General features: G+C 34.3%; 3 protein-coding genes across 5 annotated transcripts in view; 2 read left to right on the top strand and 1 right to left on the bottom strand.

Annotated features, from left to right (window-relative positions):
• Meltrin (disintegrin and metalloproteinase domain-containing protein meltrin) overlaps positions 1-9,240 on the top strand; it is a 74,512-nt gene extending 65,272 nt beyond the window's left edge. For both annotated transcript variants that reach the window (XM_072010931.1, XM_072010930.1), the window contains 4 exons: positions 26-227; positions 694-898; positions 997-1,126; positions 4,020-9,240. In XM_072010931.1, coding sequence (XP_071867032.1) covers positions 26-227; positions 694-898; positions 997-1,126; positions 4,020-6,660 — 3,178 coding nt within the window. In that variant the 3' untranslated portion in view covers positions 6,661-9,240. The remainder of the gene's footprint in view (positions 1-25; positions 228-693; positions 899-996; positions 1,127-4,019) is intronic.
• Positions 9,241-9,371: 131 nt separating this feature from the next.
• Positions 9,372-14,045, top strand: LOC139991120 (uncharacterized). 2 transcript variants are annotated; one of them, XR_011800735.1, is made up of 4 exons: positions 9,372-10,448; positions 10,519-12,220; positions 12,347-12,552; positions 12,624-14,045. XR_011800735.1 is itself a non-coding variant. In XM_072010932.1 (3 exons), the coding sequence occupies exons 1-3, from the start codon at positions 10,362-10,364 to the stop codon at positions 12,466-12,468; spliced, it is 1,911 nt and encodes a 636-aa protein (XP_071867033.1). In that variant the 5' UTR covers positions 9,372-10,361; the 3' UTR covers positions 12,469-14,045. The 2 variants fall into 2 exon arrangements, 1 of the variants encoding a protein (XP_071867033.1); XM_072010932.1 differs by having other exon boundaries at positions 12,347-14,045.
• Positions 14,033-14,958, bottom strand: LOC139991122 (probable small nuclear ribonucleoprotein G). The gene is made up of 4 exons (XM_072010935.1): positions 14,755-14,958; positions 14,581-14,603; positions 14,328-14,452; positions 14,033-14,254 (listed from the first exon to the last, which is right to left on the bottom strand). Exons 1-4 carry the CDS (start codon positions 14,784-14,786, stop codon positions 14,204-14,206), a joined length of 231 nt encoding a protein of 76 aa, XP_071867036.1. The 5' UTR covers positions 14,787-14,958; the 3' UTR covers positions 14,033-14,203.
• Between the last annotated feature and the right edge of the window lie 3,467 nt (positions 14,959-18,425).

Here is an 18,425-nt window from a genome sequence, read left to right on the forward strand (position 1 = left end):
GAATTTGGTTTCTTCTTTATTTTAGAAATCTTTTGTGTGGAATGCTACATTGTAAGCACCTGAACGAAAGATTAGAATTCGGTATGGAATCCGTGGCGATTCTCAGCCATTCGTTTATCAATACTGGAGGGAAGATCATACCCTGTCGTTCGGCTATTGTGGACCTAGGATTGAATCAGGTGGATCCTGGTCTCTCTCCAGATGGTGCAAAGTGTGCACCTGGAAAGGTAATAGAGAACTTATAATGCGATAAACAGTTTTATATAAAAGTAACAGTATAACTAATGTTATGAAAATGAATACCTTCAAAATATTTGGGGATGTATAGACAGCAAAGGCATATATTTAAGCCCTAAATCAAAGAACAAATTTTGTGATATGAAATCATTTAACAATGTATTGAATTCAAAAATTAGTCTCCTACAAAAGACAAAAGACGTGACTTGTTACATTTCTCCCCTCTATTTCTCATATATAAGAACAGATTTCATACATGTAATAACAATATTTGTGATTACAAGAGCATTGCAAAATGGTGTTGTTACTAACAGACATTCAGTCCAGATAAAAGAAAGTTTGAATAGCAGAAGATTGGAATATTACAGCATAGTGAAAGTTCGGCTACCGAAGACTCTACTATAAAATGTTTTCCAACGTGAATTGTAACGCTGAAATTTCGTGATTTCGATTTAGATGTGCGTGAATCAAAAATGTATGCCGGTAGCCGATTTGCGTGCTTCCGTATCCGGAGGGAAAGCATGTCCTAATAATTGCGGAGGCAACGGAGTGTGCAATAGTCTCGGCCATTGTCATTGCAATCGTGGCTTCCGGCCACCTGATTGCACTCAACCTGGCGTGGGCGGCTCCGAAGACAGCGGTCCCGCGGAGGATCCGAATGGTGAATCAATTTTATTCAATTTATCGCAACCGAGCACAATATCATCGACCTTGCCACCCATAAAAACTAATTTGTTTCGTATCGTGTATTTGTTACAGCGAGAAACGACTTCATAATGGCCCTGTACATTATCTTTTTGGGGATTATACCAATGATCGCTCTGTCCTCGTTCGGTGTTTGGTACGTGAGAAATCCTGGTCAACACTGGAAGAAGAGCATGATGTCAACGTACGTATCTAGTCTCGACCGTGTTACAGAGAAATGCAAACCGCATGCCTTTTCGTCGCGCGGTGCTCGCAGGGCGAATTCGAGTCACAGGCTCGGTAAAAACTTTTACGAAAGGGTGGTCATTTTCTTTTCACCTCGACAAGAGAATTCTCGTAACTCAGATAGAATATTTACGATCAGCGACAATCTGCCGCCGAAAGAGAAGCTTCAGATAACTAAAACCGATCTGATATCAACTACTAACCCAGACGCTATTAACTGCAGCAACAGCATCGCGAAGAGAAAGTCGATGTTGCTTAGCAATATGGATCAGAGTGTGAGTAATAAGAAACCTGACATCTCTGAATCTGATCAATCTGCTCAGCCTTCGTCTGTAGAAGGTCAGGCAAGGAAAAATTCCATTAGGACGGAATTAGGCACGAAAATAGCGGAACGTATTCAGCAGATGCAGAAAAAGCCCACGAAGAATATCAAAGGGCTCACGCTTAAAACGGAAGTAAAGTTCGAGCATTTAAACGAAAGCTCAAGTGGTAGTGTTGGCGTTACGCCAAAGACAGGTGAACCGTTGCTGCCCGATGGGAAACCATATTCGAAGGCACCTGCACCCTTCTATAACAAAAAACCGCCACCCCCACCGGCCCCAGCACAAAGTTTAAAGCCAAAGATTTGATCTTTTTCCTATATCTTGCGGGCACCCGTTGAAGATCTTTCAAATTTTCTTAAACCTTATTACGTAGATATAGTCCTTTATTCCCTCCCCCACTTTACTATATCCACGCATAGTATAGAATATATTTTTTAGTGCGAAGGTCGCAGCAAAATTTTTTCATAAAAGCTATGACCTTTGCATTATGCAGTACAGGGTTGAGAATAGCGGTGGCGGTTAATGCAATTTAATTCTTATCGTTGTTAAAACGACTTTAAGAAGTACGCTGTGATTTTTATGTTGTAACAGTTCTGTTGTAGCAAACAATGAATACTCTATTCTACTCGCAGAGCTTCTTCCTTTAAGGATTCATGTATTTAATTTGTCAAATCTCCGGGCACCGCGCAACTCGTAAATAAAAGTCCTGCCGTAGCACGTTTGCTGTGCACCTTTTAAACGTTATTCCAATTATATTTTTATAAATAATATAGTCGAACGAAAGGATATAATTTTTTTATTTGTAACGTAAATATCGAAGCGAATAGATATTTCGCATGTAAGTGATTTATTTATTCATTTGGAGACTATAGAGGAAGAGCACGATAAGACAAGGATGTCGTCAAACAGTACCAAATTATCTTTTCCTTTGGTTTTCCAATTAGACATTTTTCCATGCGGTTTTTCGTACTCTTCAAAATTTAGATAATATTGCTCCTTATACTATTCAAATATTAAAGACATTAAAATATTTAAAATACTATTTGCCTGACTAATTAGGTGTCTGATTTTCATAAAACTTTTGGTCAATTTCACAGTTATTTTAAGATATTCCTTACACGCACATGTTTGAATCTAATAAGATTGATTTCATTTTCAATTATTCATTATCACAAGGTAACGTAAACATCAGAAAATCAGAGAAGTATACTTATCGTGATTTTTTTCTGTAATCTTCGCTTACTATCGTTATTTCATGCTCAAGCAATGATATATACATAAGTTAATAAATAAAAGTATATATGACGTAATATAATTTTCAACTATTATGTGTAAATGCATTTAAAGGACGCATATTACGTCATGTGGTAGTATTACCAAAAACTGGGTGATAATAAAATAGAACGAAAACGGCTCTCTACTGACTCGATCAACGTGAATAAGCATCTCTGGCTAGTCGTTGGCCTAATTATTTATTCGATTAATACCTTGACGAATGGAAAAAACACGTTCCAGGGAAAAGTTGAGAACCGTGATTTAGAGCATGCATAGAAAATGAATGTTAAACGAGCATGAGCATGTGTGAGTTTCTCTTCGATGGCTTTTGCATTTTGAGATTACTGAACGACTCACTTACAATGGAGTCGATAAATCAGTATTAACGGGGTGACTCAACATTCATAATGACTCCCGATTGAATAACTTACATATAACAGAGCTCGACGTTTGATTACTTTTTAAAAATCATTCAAATCATTCAGGTATATTTTCAATATCCTAAAAATAAAAATCACACGGGGAAAACATGAGAAGCTGTTTTTCGTTGACTTTCTGATTTTCATGCCGCTTGACGACTGAAAGATAATATTTGAACGTGATGCATATAATTGAGATGGAACATCTGTCGAATGTAAAGACATAAGACTTTTAAAACGAGGTAATAAATATAGGAAATTTTGTAAAAAAAAAAGAAATTCGAGAGCATATTTAAACAAAATATTAAATTTAAAGACGAACACATATCTAATCCAAAAACGAAGAAAAAAGATAGGCTGTGGGTTGATTGGAGAATGCAATGAATTTTAAAATGGCTCTCCTGTAAAAAGCAGAAAGTATGACTTAAAATACTCTTCCCTCGTCGTCCTCGTATCGAAATTGCTCATACTTGAAACGGATCAATTGTATAAGTTTATTGAATAAACGTAGTGTTTCATACAAAATCTACAGAATTTTCTTATGTAATCAAGAATTTCCTTCCTCCAGAGGGCTTGCTACTAACACTTTAATCTTTGACTAACTTTCCCTGCAACTTTCTCGCGGTTTGCATGCGTTCGAAAGATTTCTGGATCTGAATGACTGCGTTTATCGCGCACGAGTTTGTTTCCTTCTCTAAAGCTGCATGTGTTGATTGCATCGTTCCGCGATCAGGCTACAAAATTTCTAAGAAATCGGAACCTTGGTTTGGTTGCTGTAGCATGTGCTTTGAACACCTCGATTCCCTCCAGCTTACGATTGTGCTTAAAATTTCAGGACCGATCGTGGCCACAACGGACTGTCCATCAAAACGATCGATCGTTCCAGTCCCTTGCCTCGTAACATCGAAACGATCGATTCTAGTCTCAGTCAGGATCCAGCGTGCGCGAGTTTGTTGCCGAAAGCGGATACCGACGAGCGTTACAACAATAATTTGTTCGGCCAGTTCAAAGGTTTCACGATCACGCCGATAAAAAATCAACCGAAGAGCCCCGAGCCGACCAAGCCAGCACCTCCTCCGCCCACGATTCCAACTGTAGCTATTAAGACTAACATCAAGACAGTTCCCAAGTGCAATCCAGCGCGCAGTTCGCTACTCAGTTCCACTACCAGTTTCAACGAGGTGCAGTCAACCGCACCAATTCTGCCTCCACTGAATCCAGGATGTACAGCTCGTCCTTTGATCAGCAGCCCGGTATTGGCTGCAACTACGTGCACATCGGTGGAGCTAGTGGCTCCTAAAATTTCTAACAAGTCTACTATAGACGGTCCAACGAGACCAGCACCGGCTCCGCCGATCTCCGCTGACATTCAAAAGCCACAGAGACCAAGCAGTACACCTTTAACCAATTTACTGGTGCCAGAGGCTGAAAAGAAGCCAGAGAAGGGCAGCACTTTAAATAGAATTGCCTCGATGCTTCGACCCAATTCTGGTATCATGAAAGGTAGCCTGCAGATGTCACAGAAGGACGAGAAGACAACGAATTCTCTGCCCAGAATACACCATCATAAAGCGAACAAGGTGATAGATAAAGAAATTTTGAGAAACTTGGAGATTTCCAATCCCATTCCTCAAAAAGAGATTGAAATTCCTACACCAGCGATTCCTGTGATTCCCGCGGCCGATGCGGAGAAGAAGAACGTCGTGTTGCGCGCCCAGTCCATGAGAGACAGCAAGATCACTCCGAGACCTGCGATTCAGACATTCGGATCGATGCGACAGACGACACCAGTTAAAAGACCCACCAGCATCCCCGCGAGCACTAGGCCTACGGCTCCTCCACCGGGACCTCCTATTCCTACAACGACGGACAAGATGAACGAAAGTGGGAAGATCCCTGGATTGCCTGGATATCAGACACCGCAAGTGAAGAACCCGCAGAAGGTCGTGGATAACGCGTACGACGATTGCATGAACCTCGTCAGCGAGTCGTCGCTGACCAAAATAACAGAAGAGTCACCCACCAACGACAATATATACGCGGTCATAGAGGAGACTCTGCCTGAGAAGAGCAGGAAGAACATGGAATCGGAGAAGCAGATCGACAACGAATACAAATTACCGAAACGCGTCGATCCCACGGCCAATTCCGGAGGATTGGAAACAATGGGCCTGTTATCGGAGATCGTGTCGGAGATATCAAACAGAAACTTTGATTCCATATATTCCACCGCTACTCTAGCCAGAAAAGCGCAAGAGAACGAGGGTGCGTCGAAAAATACCGAGGACTTGGGTTACAACAATTCTCTTGGCACTTACATGAACTCGAGTCATTACAAATCGCCGGGCAGCATTTATTCCAATTCCGCGTCTGGAAAGTTTAACTCGTCTAGTTCCACGACAAGCTCGGGTTACCTGAATCCATCAGCGTTAAACGTGCCGCAACAGGAGCCCGAAAAAATTGCCGACGCTAACAAGCCTAACAAAGGGAAACTGTTGTCGCTGAATCTAGCGAATCCGAATCTAAACGACGAGATATCGAAGGAACTGGGGATGAAAAGCACAACAGAAGACGCGGGGCCTCGAAAACCGATCATGTCGATGAAGAGTCGACCGACTCAGCGAACTGTTACGCACTCGAAAAGCGACGAAGGGACAAACGACAACAAAGAGCCGTTGAAGCCGCCTCTTGGAAGAACGAAGACTCCGCCGAACATCGCGAAAGGTTCGATCACGAAGGACGCGAACTCCGGTGTCAGACAAGCTCTGGACACCGCGTCCAAGTCTAAACAGTATTCTGACAGTAGTTTAAAGAAGCAGGGTTCGAATGCGAGCGTGGACTCAACCGGGCAAAATTCGGATACGAAGGGTGGCAATGCGAATCAGTCGAACGGTAGCCTAGAGAAGCAGGATTCTCACACGAACGTTAATAGATTATCTCTGAAAACTGTGCCTTGTAGTCCTAAGGATAACGGGGGAAAGTTTAACAGTCCGGATTTAGTGTCGAGCTGTTCAAATTCTAATCAAATCAGTACAAAGTCACCGGACGTTGTAGGAAACAATGCAAAGCTTAACTTTCAGTCGAAAAACGTTCAGAAAACGCCGACATTATCGCGAGGCAGTACTACGAAAGCACCCGCCACCCCGATTAAGCCATTGAACATTGCGTCCAAAGGAACTAGTGTCGCGGAGAAAAAGAAGTCTCCAACTGGTAACACGAGCGTGACTAAATCGTTATCCGCTAAGGAATCGGCTACCAAAAGCGCACAATCAAAGCCGAGTCAAAAGACGGAGACGAAAGATTCAGGGGCGAAGACGAACCCGGTGCAAAGAGCAGCGAGCAGTAAATCGAATGTGGCCTCCCTTCAACAGAAGTTCGAGGCAAATAAGAACGTTAACGCGCCAAGAACGATACCCAATGTACATAAAACACAACGTACAGTCGGCAAGACTGAAACTTCAGGTGTTAAGAAATAAGTGATCAGAGCACTCTTGCACAGTAATATACCGACTAATAATATTAGTAAATTGACAAGTCACACGTTATAGGATATAAACTTATCTTGTATCGTTTTATAATTCTCCATCAAATAAGGTAATCAGATATTTTGTAATTGAAGACTACAGAGAACAAACATGATAAATCTATAGGAAATCTGTACGTTATCACGACTAATCCTATATTACCAAAACTGTCTTTTTTGATTTAGAGATTGTATGTGTCGATTCTGGAATATGTTAAAAGTATTATTTGTTATTACATTAATTATTCGGTTGATTTTCTACAAAACTTGTTGGTTTTTTCGTTACCTTTAAGTGATAATATGTAATGATATGGTCTCTCTAAGTAGTATTAAAATACCACCGAGTGATGTTAAAATAAGCTTATCATGTTTACCCATGTGGTTTTTGACTTGTCAGATTTATTTGGAAAATTTCATTCGTTTCATTAGCAACTTGTTAATATTATTCAAGCGTATTTATTGGTAGTGGCAACTTGTAACTTGTAGCTTGTAAAATTTCACTAATGGTTTAATTGTGCAAGACAGCTCTGATGGATGAGTAGATGGCCAATCGTAAAAAAGAAGTATGTAGGATTTATTTAAAATATTCTAGTCTATCGATCATTGGATGAAAACTTATGAATACTTCTATTCAAATATTTCTACGATATTATTTTATTTAAATGACCAGCCACGAAGTGGAGTCGTAATAGTACAATGATCAACTGTTCGTTCGGGAAACCGAATGAAAGAATTGGTTGATCAAAAGCACGCTAACTTGTATTTACTGTCAGAATACTGAAATTAGGTTGTACCGATCGCGACACGTGCGACGCAATATTATCGCTGTAAATAGTAGTTACTTAAAAATTCTAATATTTTTTGTAGAAATTATCCATTATATCGTAATATTCGGATGTACGCGAAACATTAACGATCGTCGAGGATATTTATCTTAAGAGCATTTTGTAAAACGAAATGAACAGAATAAGCAACAATTATTTTCAAAAGTTTCGCTCGATGCCGCAAAAGGAACGCGTAAGAAATTATATTGAACTCTGTGATATACATGTAACGAGAGGTAATACAGAAACATCGTATCGTACATTATTATAAGTAGCAGATTATAGATGCGACCAAATCTATCATTTTATAATATCGTCTCACGCGAAGAAAAAGAAAACATTGTGAAACTTCGAGAATATAAGAAATTTTCAAGAGGACAAAGATTAGTTTCGAAAGGAAAACCATATCCAAGAAAGATAAAAAAAAAAAAGAAAGAAAAAACTCTATGGAACAGTAGCTCTTTCCAAAGACTAACTAAGCGTCGTCGTTAAAGTCCGTTTTCGTAAATGCGATCGTACCTTCGAGATTCTAATGCGAATCAAAATTTAGGCGCGATTTAGCTACGAGAGCTTAAATGGTAGTGTCTGCTAGGGTTTTAACGCTGTGTTCGAAAACGAAGCAGAATTTCTTCTACGATAAAAAAGTACACTAGAGTACAATGGTAGAAATATTTCGTTCAATGCATCACCGCCACTACGATTGTTCTTTTACTTTCGCACGAATCCTTTGCATATTATAGTAAGATATTAAGAAATTCGGACGTTGCTGTTCGATCGCTAATTACTTAGCATCGTTAAATACGCAAAGACTAAGAGGAAATATTTATTTGACTGATCGATGTAAATATGTTTATAATGTAATAGGTATAAGTAACATTTTGTACAATGTACCTTCGTGCTCGCTAAGTTATAATTCGCGAACTATCTTTAAACGCATACATGCGACTTCAGCATTTAGCTTCTTCACGGTGTCTCGTTCGATCTGCTGTAAAGCGTAAAAAAGTTCTCCTGTATAAAGAAGAACCAAAAAAAAAAAAAAAAAGAAAAAAATAAAACGACGGAAGAAAAGGTTTTATTGAACGATATGGTTGTAGCGTGTTTGTGCATTTATTATTTCAACAAAACTATCTTTCGCTATGTACGTTTCTCGTGTATAAGATTGTTCGCTTGTACGTCGCTTGCGATGTTTTAATTTATACAGTTCCTATGTACAGTCGCCTCGATGTATTAATTAAAGCATTTTAGGGACCGCAACTTAAGTTCAATAAAGCTTTTCAATGACTATTCTTCGTTCGGGCATCGTTTATAGACGTTTATCGCTTCTCTTTTTCTTTCCACGCAATGATGTCGTATGTATGGCTCCAGTGTAAAGACAATCAGACGTTTTGCACGGCATACGACTGTAAAATAGAAAATAACGCCCTTCGACAGAAACTTGGCCATAACTGATAGATAAGATTATCATATTTAGGCGTATGATTCCTTTTTTACATACAACGTTTAGATTTGTTAAACGAAATTGTTTACTAAAGATGACTTGCAGCTAGAGTTAACAGACATCGTTGCATTATCTGTTCAATACCAAAGATAAGTTACGTTTCACGTGTTAAAGGGCCAAGATGTACGTTATCGTAACTACTTAAACGTTGTCTCATAACTTGTACATTTCCTAATGCATAGTAACGTTACAATAAATTCTTTATTCCATGCATGCGTTTTATCTGTCATTAACGACGGACCAATAAAGAGGTAGGTGATTATACTATAATAATAAAATCGCACAACCTGTATATGCCTACAAGCGTTATAACATGGGCTAAAGAATTTTCGATATAAAAGATTTACTATTTTCTATCTAATTCTGTTTATATTTCGTATTCATTCATAAATAGAAACACTGAATGGATAATAGTGAGTTTTATGTCGCTATTTATTATTTACTTTAATGCAAAGGGTGCGAAGTAATATACTTTTATTATTAATGACACAAATAAAATTCAAATCTTTCGATCAATTAAAAATGAAAGATAAAGGAGTTAAATAATTATATATTGTCAAATGAACTTTCGGTTTTTATTTGCGTAAAGCAGATAGTAGATAATGGACGTAAAAAAAGATATAAATGTCAAAAAATCAAAGTATCTCGAGTGAGAGGCATCTTCCCCTTGTATCGTTTCTCTCCAATAGGAATCGTTTGTGCACACCCGTAGTTTACAAAGAAATGAATTTTGTCAATAAGTTTCATTATAATGTTGTAAACATCATTGTCCTTGGAAAACTCTAAACGTACCTTTTTCTTCGTTATCGTGGTCGTTCAGGCAAAATATGTTTATTATATGCACCAAGATTGGCACTATATAAAAAAAATTAAGTTTCTCTATATTCAATGTGTCACGATGAAACATTCGATTTCACGCGATCATAAATTTATGAGTCGCGGGAGTGTTGAATTACTCGTTTATTGATCGCTGTCAGTGACAATAATCTAAGAAACTTGTGAGTGTTTCGTTGCCAAATGTTATCGTACTATCCCAAACATTATGTACCTTTCTATATTAGAATACGCTATTGTGATTTGCCAAGGAACCGATAACCTAACAACTATATCGAATGTTAGAAAAATTTCGCATAACATTTCACACATGAAATTGTAACGACATTTAATGTTTAGCAGCTTATTTCGAGTTTCGCGTCTGTGTTACAAAACAAAGTGTACATGTGTATGTGACGCAATGTTGTAATTCAAATATTTACGGAATTGTTACACGTCGAGAGGAATTAATCGTACTTTACAGGAGATTGCAAAATTGTATATTTTTATATAGTGAAAATGGCCCATGCGTTACCGAAGCTTATTTGCACTCCGATAAATACATCAAGAATGTGTCCATCAGATTTCACTACTACTCTATCTGATGTAAGTTTGACGTTTACGATATTTGTGTATTTTTGTTACATTACATTTTCATTTTATTATTTTGCAATAGGTATTACAATCGGATCCAGTAAAAAGGTTACTCAATCAACCAAATATTATTGTTAAAAGGATACCTTTAAAAATAAATGCAACATCTGTCTCCAACGATAATGTTTTAACAGACAAAATACATAATGTAGATTCAAATGTAAATAGAACAAAACAGTCAGAGTTATCAGTAATACCTTTACAGACAAATCAAGAGGAAAATACAGAAGATAAAAATTTCTTACCTTCCAAGAAGCATGGTAAATCAGAAATTACATTAGTCCCTGTTACAAGAGAAAGAAAACCTTGTGGTCATTATGAACCTTGTGAAAATATTATATGCGATGTGATAGTACAACAATATGTAGATCGTGATGGATCATCACCTATGTTAGCCATTAACATAGAAGAAAGTGAAATAGATGCACCTGTTTCAAAACATTGTGAAAATAAAATGTGTGATGCATTAAGCATTGATCATGATCGTTGTCGCAGAGCTATAATTAGACTAAATAGATGTAATCAATCAATAACTTGTGATATTTGTGGTATTGTGTTACAAACACAAAGATCTCGTATATATCACAAGAATTGTATAAGGAAAAATGAATACAGGCATAATGAAACAAGCAGTGCCAAAATATTAAAAGAAAGAATGAGAGAACGAGAAATTCAAATAATTGAAGCTTCTAAAATGAAGAGAAATGATTATACAGATCCTATTACAGGGTATAGCCTTGCAATGGAAACTTTAAAAAATAACAAAGAATTAATTATTATTCCGAAATCAGTTCCCTTACAACAACAACAACCACCTCCTTCACAACCACCACCACCACCACCAGCACCAGCACCACCACCACCACCACCACCACCACCACCACCACCAACAACAACAACAACAACAACAACAGCAACAACAACAATTACTATAAATTCTATGTCCACAAAACAATCTACTTCACAAATAAATAATGTAAATAATGTTTTTGGAAAACTTTTATCCAGTATACCAATTGTATTACCACAACAAAGTATAGTTCTTGGCAAAACACAGTGTTCTAATGAAAATAGTATAACTAATCCCATACAATTAGCTGTATCAGAAGCCTTAACTAGGTCGTTCGTAACAACAACCAGTACAGTTTCCTTACCTCAAAATCATTATATTACATTTACAACACAAGCTAATACACATCCAATACCAATAAATGAATTACTCTTGCCACACTCACAAATTGTCACAACACCGATTCAGCCTAAACCATTGTTAACACCTATACGTGTTGTACCTATAACTAACTTAATAACAGAACCATCCTTACTGCACCAAACACAGGGTATACCAAAGTTTTGTATCATGCCAGATGATACAGCACCATCATTGACTATAACGAATTCACAATCTATTCAACATTTGGCACTTGTGCCAAAAGTTGAATTATCAACTAATTCAAAAACAGCATTACGAAGAAAGAAAAAAATAGTGAAAAAGAAACGAAAAAAGAAAGTTTTCAAATGTGACTATTGCCTTAAAAACTTTAGTACAGATTGGTATTTCAAAATGCATGTTGCTATGCATACAGGTGAAAACCGGTTCACCTGCAAAATATGTAAACAATTGTTTAGTAATCGATACGATATGAAGAAACATATATCGAATGATCATAAGAGTCAAAGCATTAGTCCTAGTATATGTAATCAGCAAATTACTGAAGATTCACGTAAGTATTTAAATTATATGTACACATGTAATGTATATGCATTTGTTGATCACATAAAATATCACAGACAAAAGTATAATGAAGATATAAGAACAGATATTGTAAAAGTTCTTTCTAATGTTATAGAGACAAGCAACCTTGACATACAGCAAGAAGTAAGAAAAGAAGATAAAACAAATGGATACATTATTATGCCTACTCAAGATATTGTCAAAAATATCAAAACAGAACTACGTCATGAAGTATAAATCATTCCAAATTAGCAACTCATTGAAACAAAGAAACAATTGTCTAGATTAAAATATCTATAAATCGTCTGTTATAAATTTCGAGTAAGTTAATTTGTAAAGATATGCATAAAACGTGCTTAAATACTATAGTTAATCAAATGTTAATCTTTTAGGAGAAAATTTTATGTTACATTGTACAAACATACATGTTTTATGTAATTGTTTATTTTAATTTCTGAAAAAATTATTGCAATATTCTTAAATTCTCTAAGACAAACGGGAAAGAAAAATTGCTTGATATATATTTGGTTTATTTATATAAATACATTTACTTTATTTATGAAACAATTCTAAATATTTTAATGAATATTATAGAAAAATGTATTATATGACTGAACAAATTTAATATTTTTTAAATGAGAACGATTACAAAAGTCGACGAAGATTATATATATAATATTATGAAATCTTTCAAACTGTGATATATGGCCATCTTTCCACTATAACTTCTTTTCAAATTATCTAAAAATGTATCGTCCTTAATTGCATATTTAATATAACTTTAAGCACAATAATAACTTTTTATACACTGAAATAAAACTATGATTATGCACGTGGACGAAAATATGATAGACATATCTTAAAACGCACAAAAGAATAATTCAACAGAAAAGAACGATGTGTATATTTTAGAACTAGAAAATTTGTTATTGAATGTAAGAGTATTTTATATGGAAAGAAAGTTAAATGCCATTTCTAATACGTAGATACATATAAGTTATGTTGTGTTCCTTTTATTTTCAAATAAGTTGTTTAGTTGAAAGTATTCATTCACATAGACTAAAATTAATATACGATATATATTTATCTATACTCTTTTTTATTAAATTATTTTTCATTTTTACCATTTCTCAACACGAACTATTACAGAAAATTAAACGCGTAAAATTTCCTTGCTATTGAATAAACTTAGTATTTAGAATAGGAATACCAATATGAAAGAATTTAAAATTTTTATATCGTTATAGAAGCTAATTTGAGCTTCGTAATTTATGTTGAGATTTTAGTAAATGTTAACAGAAGAATAGACGAAATATTTTGCAAAGATATAGTTCCTTGGTAATAAAAATGAATATCATGTGCCTTCAAAATTTTAATGTTCCTTATATAAATAAGACAGTTAATTCAGAAAAATAAATGTTGATTATAAACAACATTAATTTAATTAATTCGTTCTATTATCTTTAACTGACAATAAAAAATACAATTTTAATACAATTGTGTAGTTAAACAGAACACTTTCACTTCAATATAAGTGTAATAAAGAAAATTATATGTGCATTTAATATTCATAATACTCAGTGTACAAAATTCAATGTAATAGTGAAAATAGAATTTAAATGTTTTACAATTGTGCAAAGAAATGGTGTTATTAATGAAGGATATTAAGCAGATTATTTTTGAAATCATAAAAATCACTGAAATGGTATATCAAATAAAATATATTCTGAGCAAAATATGTCATAAAAAATTGTCTGTTGTATTGTGTTTATATAAAAAGTTTTAAAAGAATAAATCACTATTTAATATGAAAACTATTTATTCAAAATAATTGTATTTTCAAACTGACTGGTCAAGAATTATATTTCAAAGGCTGAATAAATATGATATTAATATTGTGTATGATATAAGAAGTTATTTAGTTATTTCCTTAAGAATACATATTACATTTTTATATTTTTAATATTTCAATTCATATCCTGTCTAAAGCCTCTAACATTATTACACTATTTCCACGTATTACCTAAAATGATAACATGAATTCATTAATTCAACAGTAATTCATTTATCACCACAAAAAGAATTCACTAACTTACCACCATTCCAATATTGTTCTTTGTACCATCTTTGCATTCTTCGACACTTTCATCTATAACCATGTTCATAAACGGATCAAAGCCACGTAAAATTCCAATAACATGCCTTCCTCCATTAAGTTTTACTAATGAAAAGAATACATTTTGAAGAAATAACATCAATAAATATAATATACGATATTATGACTCCGATAACAAAATATTGCGTATAAACATAACCGCATAACCAATAATATTTAAGATATATACTCACGTGATAATCTTTTATCCATATATCTAAAAAATAAAAATAAAATTTTGTTACGCTTTGTTACATTTACAATGTACAAGAATTAAAATTTAAATAATCTTAAAAATTAAGAAAGAAAATTAAAATGTTTATAACCTTTATACATATACTACTTAGAGATTCATATATTACACTTACTTTTTAAGCTCTGGAGGATGCGCCTTACTCATTTTTAAATTGGTTTTTCTTTTTTAAAGAATACTAATGATAAATTACTTCCACAATTATGGATATGTACTTTTTCCCGGCTTTTGTCTTCCTTCACACTATGATATTAAAATCAGCGGCGTGCCAACTATTGCCAATACATGCACATTAACATCGTTTTTAGGTTACATGAATTGAGGTACCAACCTTAAGAGAACAATTAAATGCTTTGTTACGTTAATTTAAATAAATATATAATTATTATACATTACGGAGTTGAAATGAGGTACAAATAAATTTATGTGAATGAATTCTGAAATATAAAAAAATATAGAATATATTTTTTGCTTTGATAGATCTTATCCTATTCTGAATCAGCTGAATTGATTACTTTAATGTACTTTGCAAGTCATACATATTATTTTAAAAAGGAAAATACGTGTGTACGCACATATTGTAGAACGATAATTTTATTTTTCTTTTTCTATACTAATACATGAAGTAAATATGACAATATAATATACATTTGACTCAACAAAACAACATAACCATCATTTAATTTCATCAGTAGATTTTGGTCACTTTTCAAGTCAGAAGTATTCCGTTTATTCGTAACGTACATCATACATGCACATGTAATCTCATTATTTAACATATTATATTTTTGCAAGGTACTGTCAGTACAAAATATAAGTACATTCATATTTATAAAAGTACAATGTTCACTTGCCGTCGAAAGACGGGAGAAATAATGTTTCTCTTAAAACATCTCATAAAACATCAGAGCAAGCAAGAATTTCGATAGCGTACTTTGCATTTCAATCTAATCTTAATTATCATTTGTTGACTTTAACTTTTTACCTATTTATTAATTTTGCCATTTCGATTACTCAAATTCTTCCTTTTTTTTTTTTTTTTACTAGCTTGTAAACAACTAGCTTGTAAACTATGAAGATATAGAAAAGCACAAATCATCAATTTTTATCGATGACAAGGTAATTAAACCTATGTGACAGTTCTTTCAAAAATCTTCTTGAAAAACTTGCCCGCACGGAAGATCCTAAAACCAGTCTGGTAAAAGCGTCAAATCCTTAATCTTACATACATGGTAATACGTACATTCAGTTAAATTACTGTGTTACAGATAAAGTGTACAATTCGACATTTTATGCATTTCCAAGTATTGTACAGAGTAGAATACAATATTGTTTAATCAAGATCGTATCGAGTATTTCATTAACTTAGGAAATACCCAGAAATCCTCCATAATAGATACGAGAATTGTAGTGTACTTTATACGTTGGTTAAAATAGATCAGGTACCTCATTAAGTTTCCAATTGACGAATTGTACGTTTTGCCTTTAATTATCTTACGTCTAATTCTCAAGGAATAGCTTACGATTATCATTGACATACACTTCGAAAACAGACATTTCAAATACCAATTGTCACAACAATCAAGAAAATGTAACATAACCATCTAATTCCCATAAGCATCAACAAGTGTCATTTTCTATTTATTCTATAATATAAGCAAATTAGTAATTTACATATTCAGATGGCCTGTAAAAATTCTAGTAAGCAGTTTAGTATCTATTTCAGTTTAGTATCTATTTTCTATCTACGTTCCATACTTTTGATTATTTTCATGAAAATATGAATTTGAATGAACATTAATAGCCTAATAATGAAATATGGTAAGAAATTAGTAACTCTTAATAAAAAATAGCAACTTCTTGAAAACTGTTATTTCATCCACCAATAGAAATAAAAATTAGTAAAATCTAGCATGTTTTGCATCGTAACCCGAGCGATGGGAATTGGAGGGCTACAACAGTAATTGAGTGCATGTCATAGCTTTTCGTTAAATGAGCGCGAGGACTTATTCAAGGTACCAATTAGCTTCTACGATTCTTGCAATGGCTGTTCGTGCTTACTTTTATCACTATCGCTATACATGCGAAATTGTATGTAAGATGGAACGGATTTAAAAGCAGTCGTAGGTAAACGTCCCGACTTCTTCGAGATATAGTAAACCTTTATATAAAATAACTAACCTTCGCTGGCACCAAAGGCGAAGGCAATAATCAAGGGCCTCATGACAAAAACGATCCTTGTTCAATGTATCAATCTTTTGCAATAATACTACGTGTATAATAAAGCATTTTAGTAGTCAGAAACAACACTCGAAACATCGACATTATAAAAAATGATTTATATCTTGACTTATTGTCGATTGAAAATTGTTCTTCTATAATTTTATAATTTAGATTGTGTAATATAAGGAATATTTTGCTTGAAAAAATTGCTACATATTGAGTCAAAGTTAAAGTAAAATGTTAAAATATTCTTCACTTTTCTGCAGAGAGGACAAACATGGACAATGATCGTTTTTGATAGTGTGAAACGAGAAATGCGGTTTTGGCGAGTTTTCATCGCAAGGGGGTATGGTATAACAATATAGCATCGCGTTTAAGTCATTGGAATCATCGCTTTCACGTTATCGTATTTAGAGTACAATGGAAATCACAAACAAAACGAATAAATATAATCCATTATACTTTATGGACACTATGATGTTGGTACATCCTTATACATATTTCCATATAACATCAATAAATGTGAATTCAATGACGTAACCAGGAGGCAGTGGAAGGATTTGAAGAATTTTTAAATAGTGACAAACATCCGCAATGGGATTATAACGAGTGTACATTTATCGTACGCATGTCGATAGAGGAATATAGATATGTTTTGCGTGCAAATACATACGATCTACCATGTCTAAACTTTGTATTTCTTACATTAACGACGTTCGAGTACCTGCCAACAGTTTTACAGAAGCTTTGAGTTCCCTAGCTAGTGGTTACGCTAATGGAATGTACCCGCAAATTTGGTCCAATTGGATCGGATTAAGATACTATCGTGAATCGAGTGCTTCAAGTAAATTCCATCAGGGATTATCAATAGTTTGTTTGAACGTCGAAAATAATGCACTTATTGCTATTCATCACTGTAGCGATAAAATAATATATATATATAAAAAAATTATACGATTTCGTCACATTAACAATTCACAAAAAGATCTCGTCATTTCTTTTCTTTTCTAACATGTCTATTGTATAGTTTCAACAGGAAGCATTTCGAATTTAACACGTTCACTGCACACGATGCACATTCGAATCGCCACATACTTTTAGATTGTGAATCGTATCGACTTGAATGTGGCAGATGAACTAAAAATCCCGAAATTGTGAAAAAATTTTTTGTAATAATTGGTATCTATTAAATACATATGTAATATAATGAAAATCAAATCCGCAGTGGAAACATTAATAACTTCGAAATTACTAATAATGTATCGAATTTCGTGTAAACATACCCAAAGCGTTTCGTACATGCGGATGTCACTGTGATCTTGGAATATAGAATAATCATATTTTACATACCAGTTCGCATACCATAGCCATCAAAACTACAATTAAGCAATAACAGCATACCCGTATACCGCCATCCAGCAATAATCACTCCACAGGAGCCAAACCCATGATATAAAAATCCTCACAAGTGAGCACTCGACATTCCATTCCTATTTCTGTTCTGCTAATGTGACATTCTATACCGTTACACGGTCAGTTTTATAATAAACTGAAACAACTATC

Source organism: Bombus fervidus, chromosome 9 (assembly GCF_041682495.2).
Source record: "Bombus fervidus isolate BK054 chromosome 9, iyBomFerv1, whole genome shotgun sequence".
NCBI lineage: Eukaryota > Metazoa > Arthropoda > Insecta > Hymenoptera > Apidae > Bombus > Bombus fervidus.

Excerpts from the sequence above, each read along its gene's own strand:
- LOC139991122 (XM_072010935.1), bottom strand. The coding sequence starts at position 14,786 with ATGAGTAAGGCGCATCCTCCAGAGCTTAAAAA. Across the intron at positions 14,604-14,754 it reads CATCCTCCAGAGCTTAAAAA|ATATATGGATAAAAGATTAT; the intron begins GTAAGTGTAATA and ends TTTATTTTTTAG. Across the intron at positions 14,453-14,580 it reads TATGGATAAAAGATTATCAC|TAAAACTTAATGGAGGAAGG; the intron begins GTGAGTATATAT and ends TCTTTTCATTAG.
- LOC139991120 (XM_072010932.1), top strand. The coding sequence starts at position 10,362 with ATGGCCCATGCGTTACCGAAGCTTATTTGCACTCCGATAAATACATCA. Across the intron at positions 10,449-10,518 it reads TCACTACTACTCTATCTGAT|GTATTACAATCGGATCCAGT; the intron begins GTAAGTTTGACG and ends ATTTTGCAATAG. Across the intron at positions 12,221-12,346 it reads GCAAATTACTGAAGATTCAC|AGACAAGCAACCTTGACATA; the intron begins GTAAGTATTTAA and ends CTAATGTTATAG.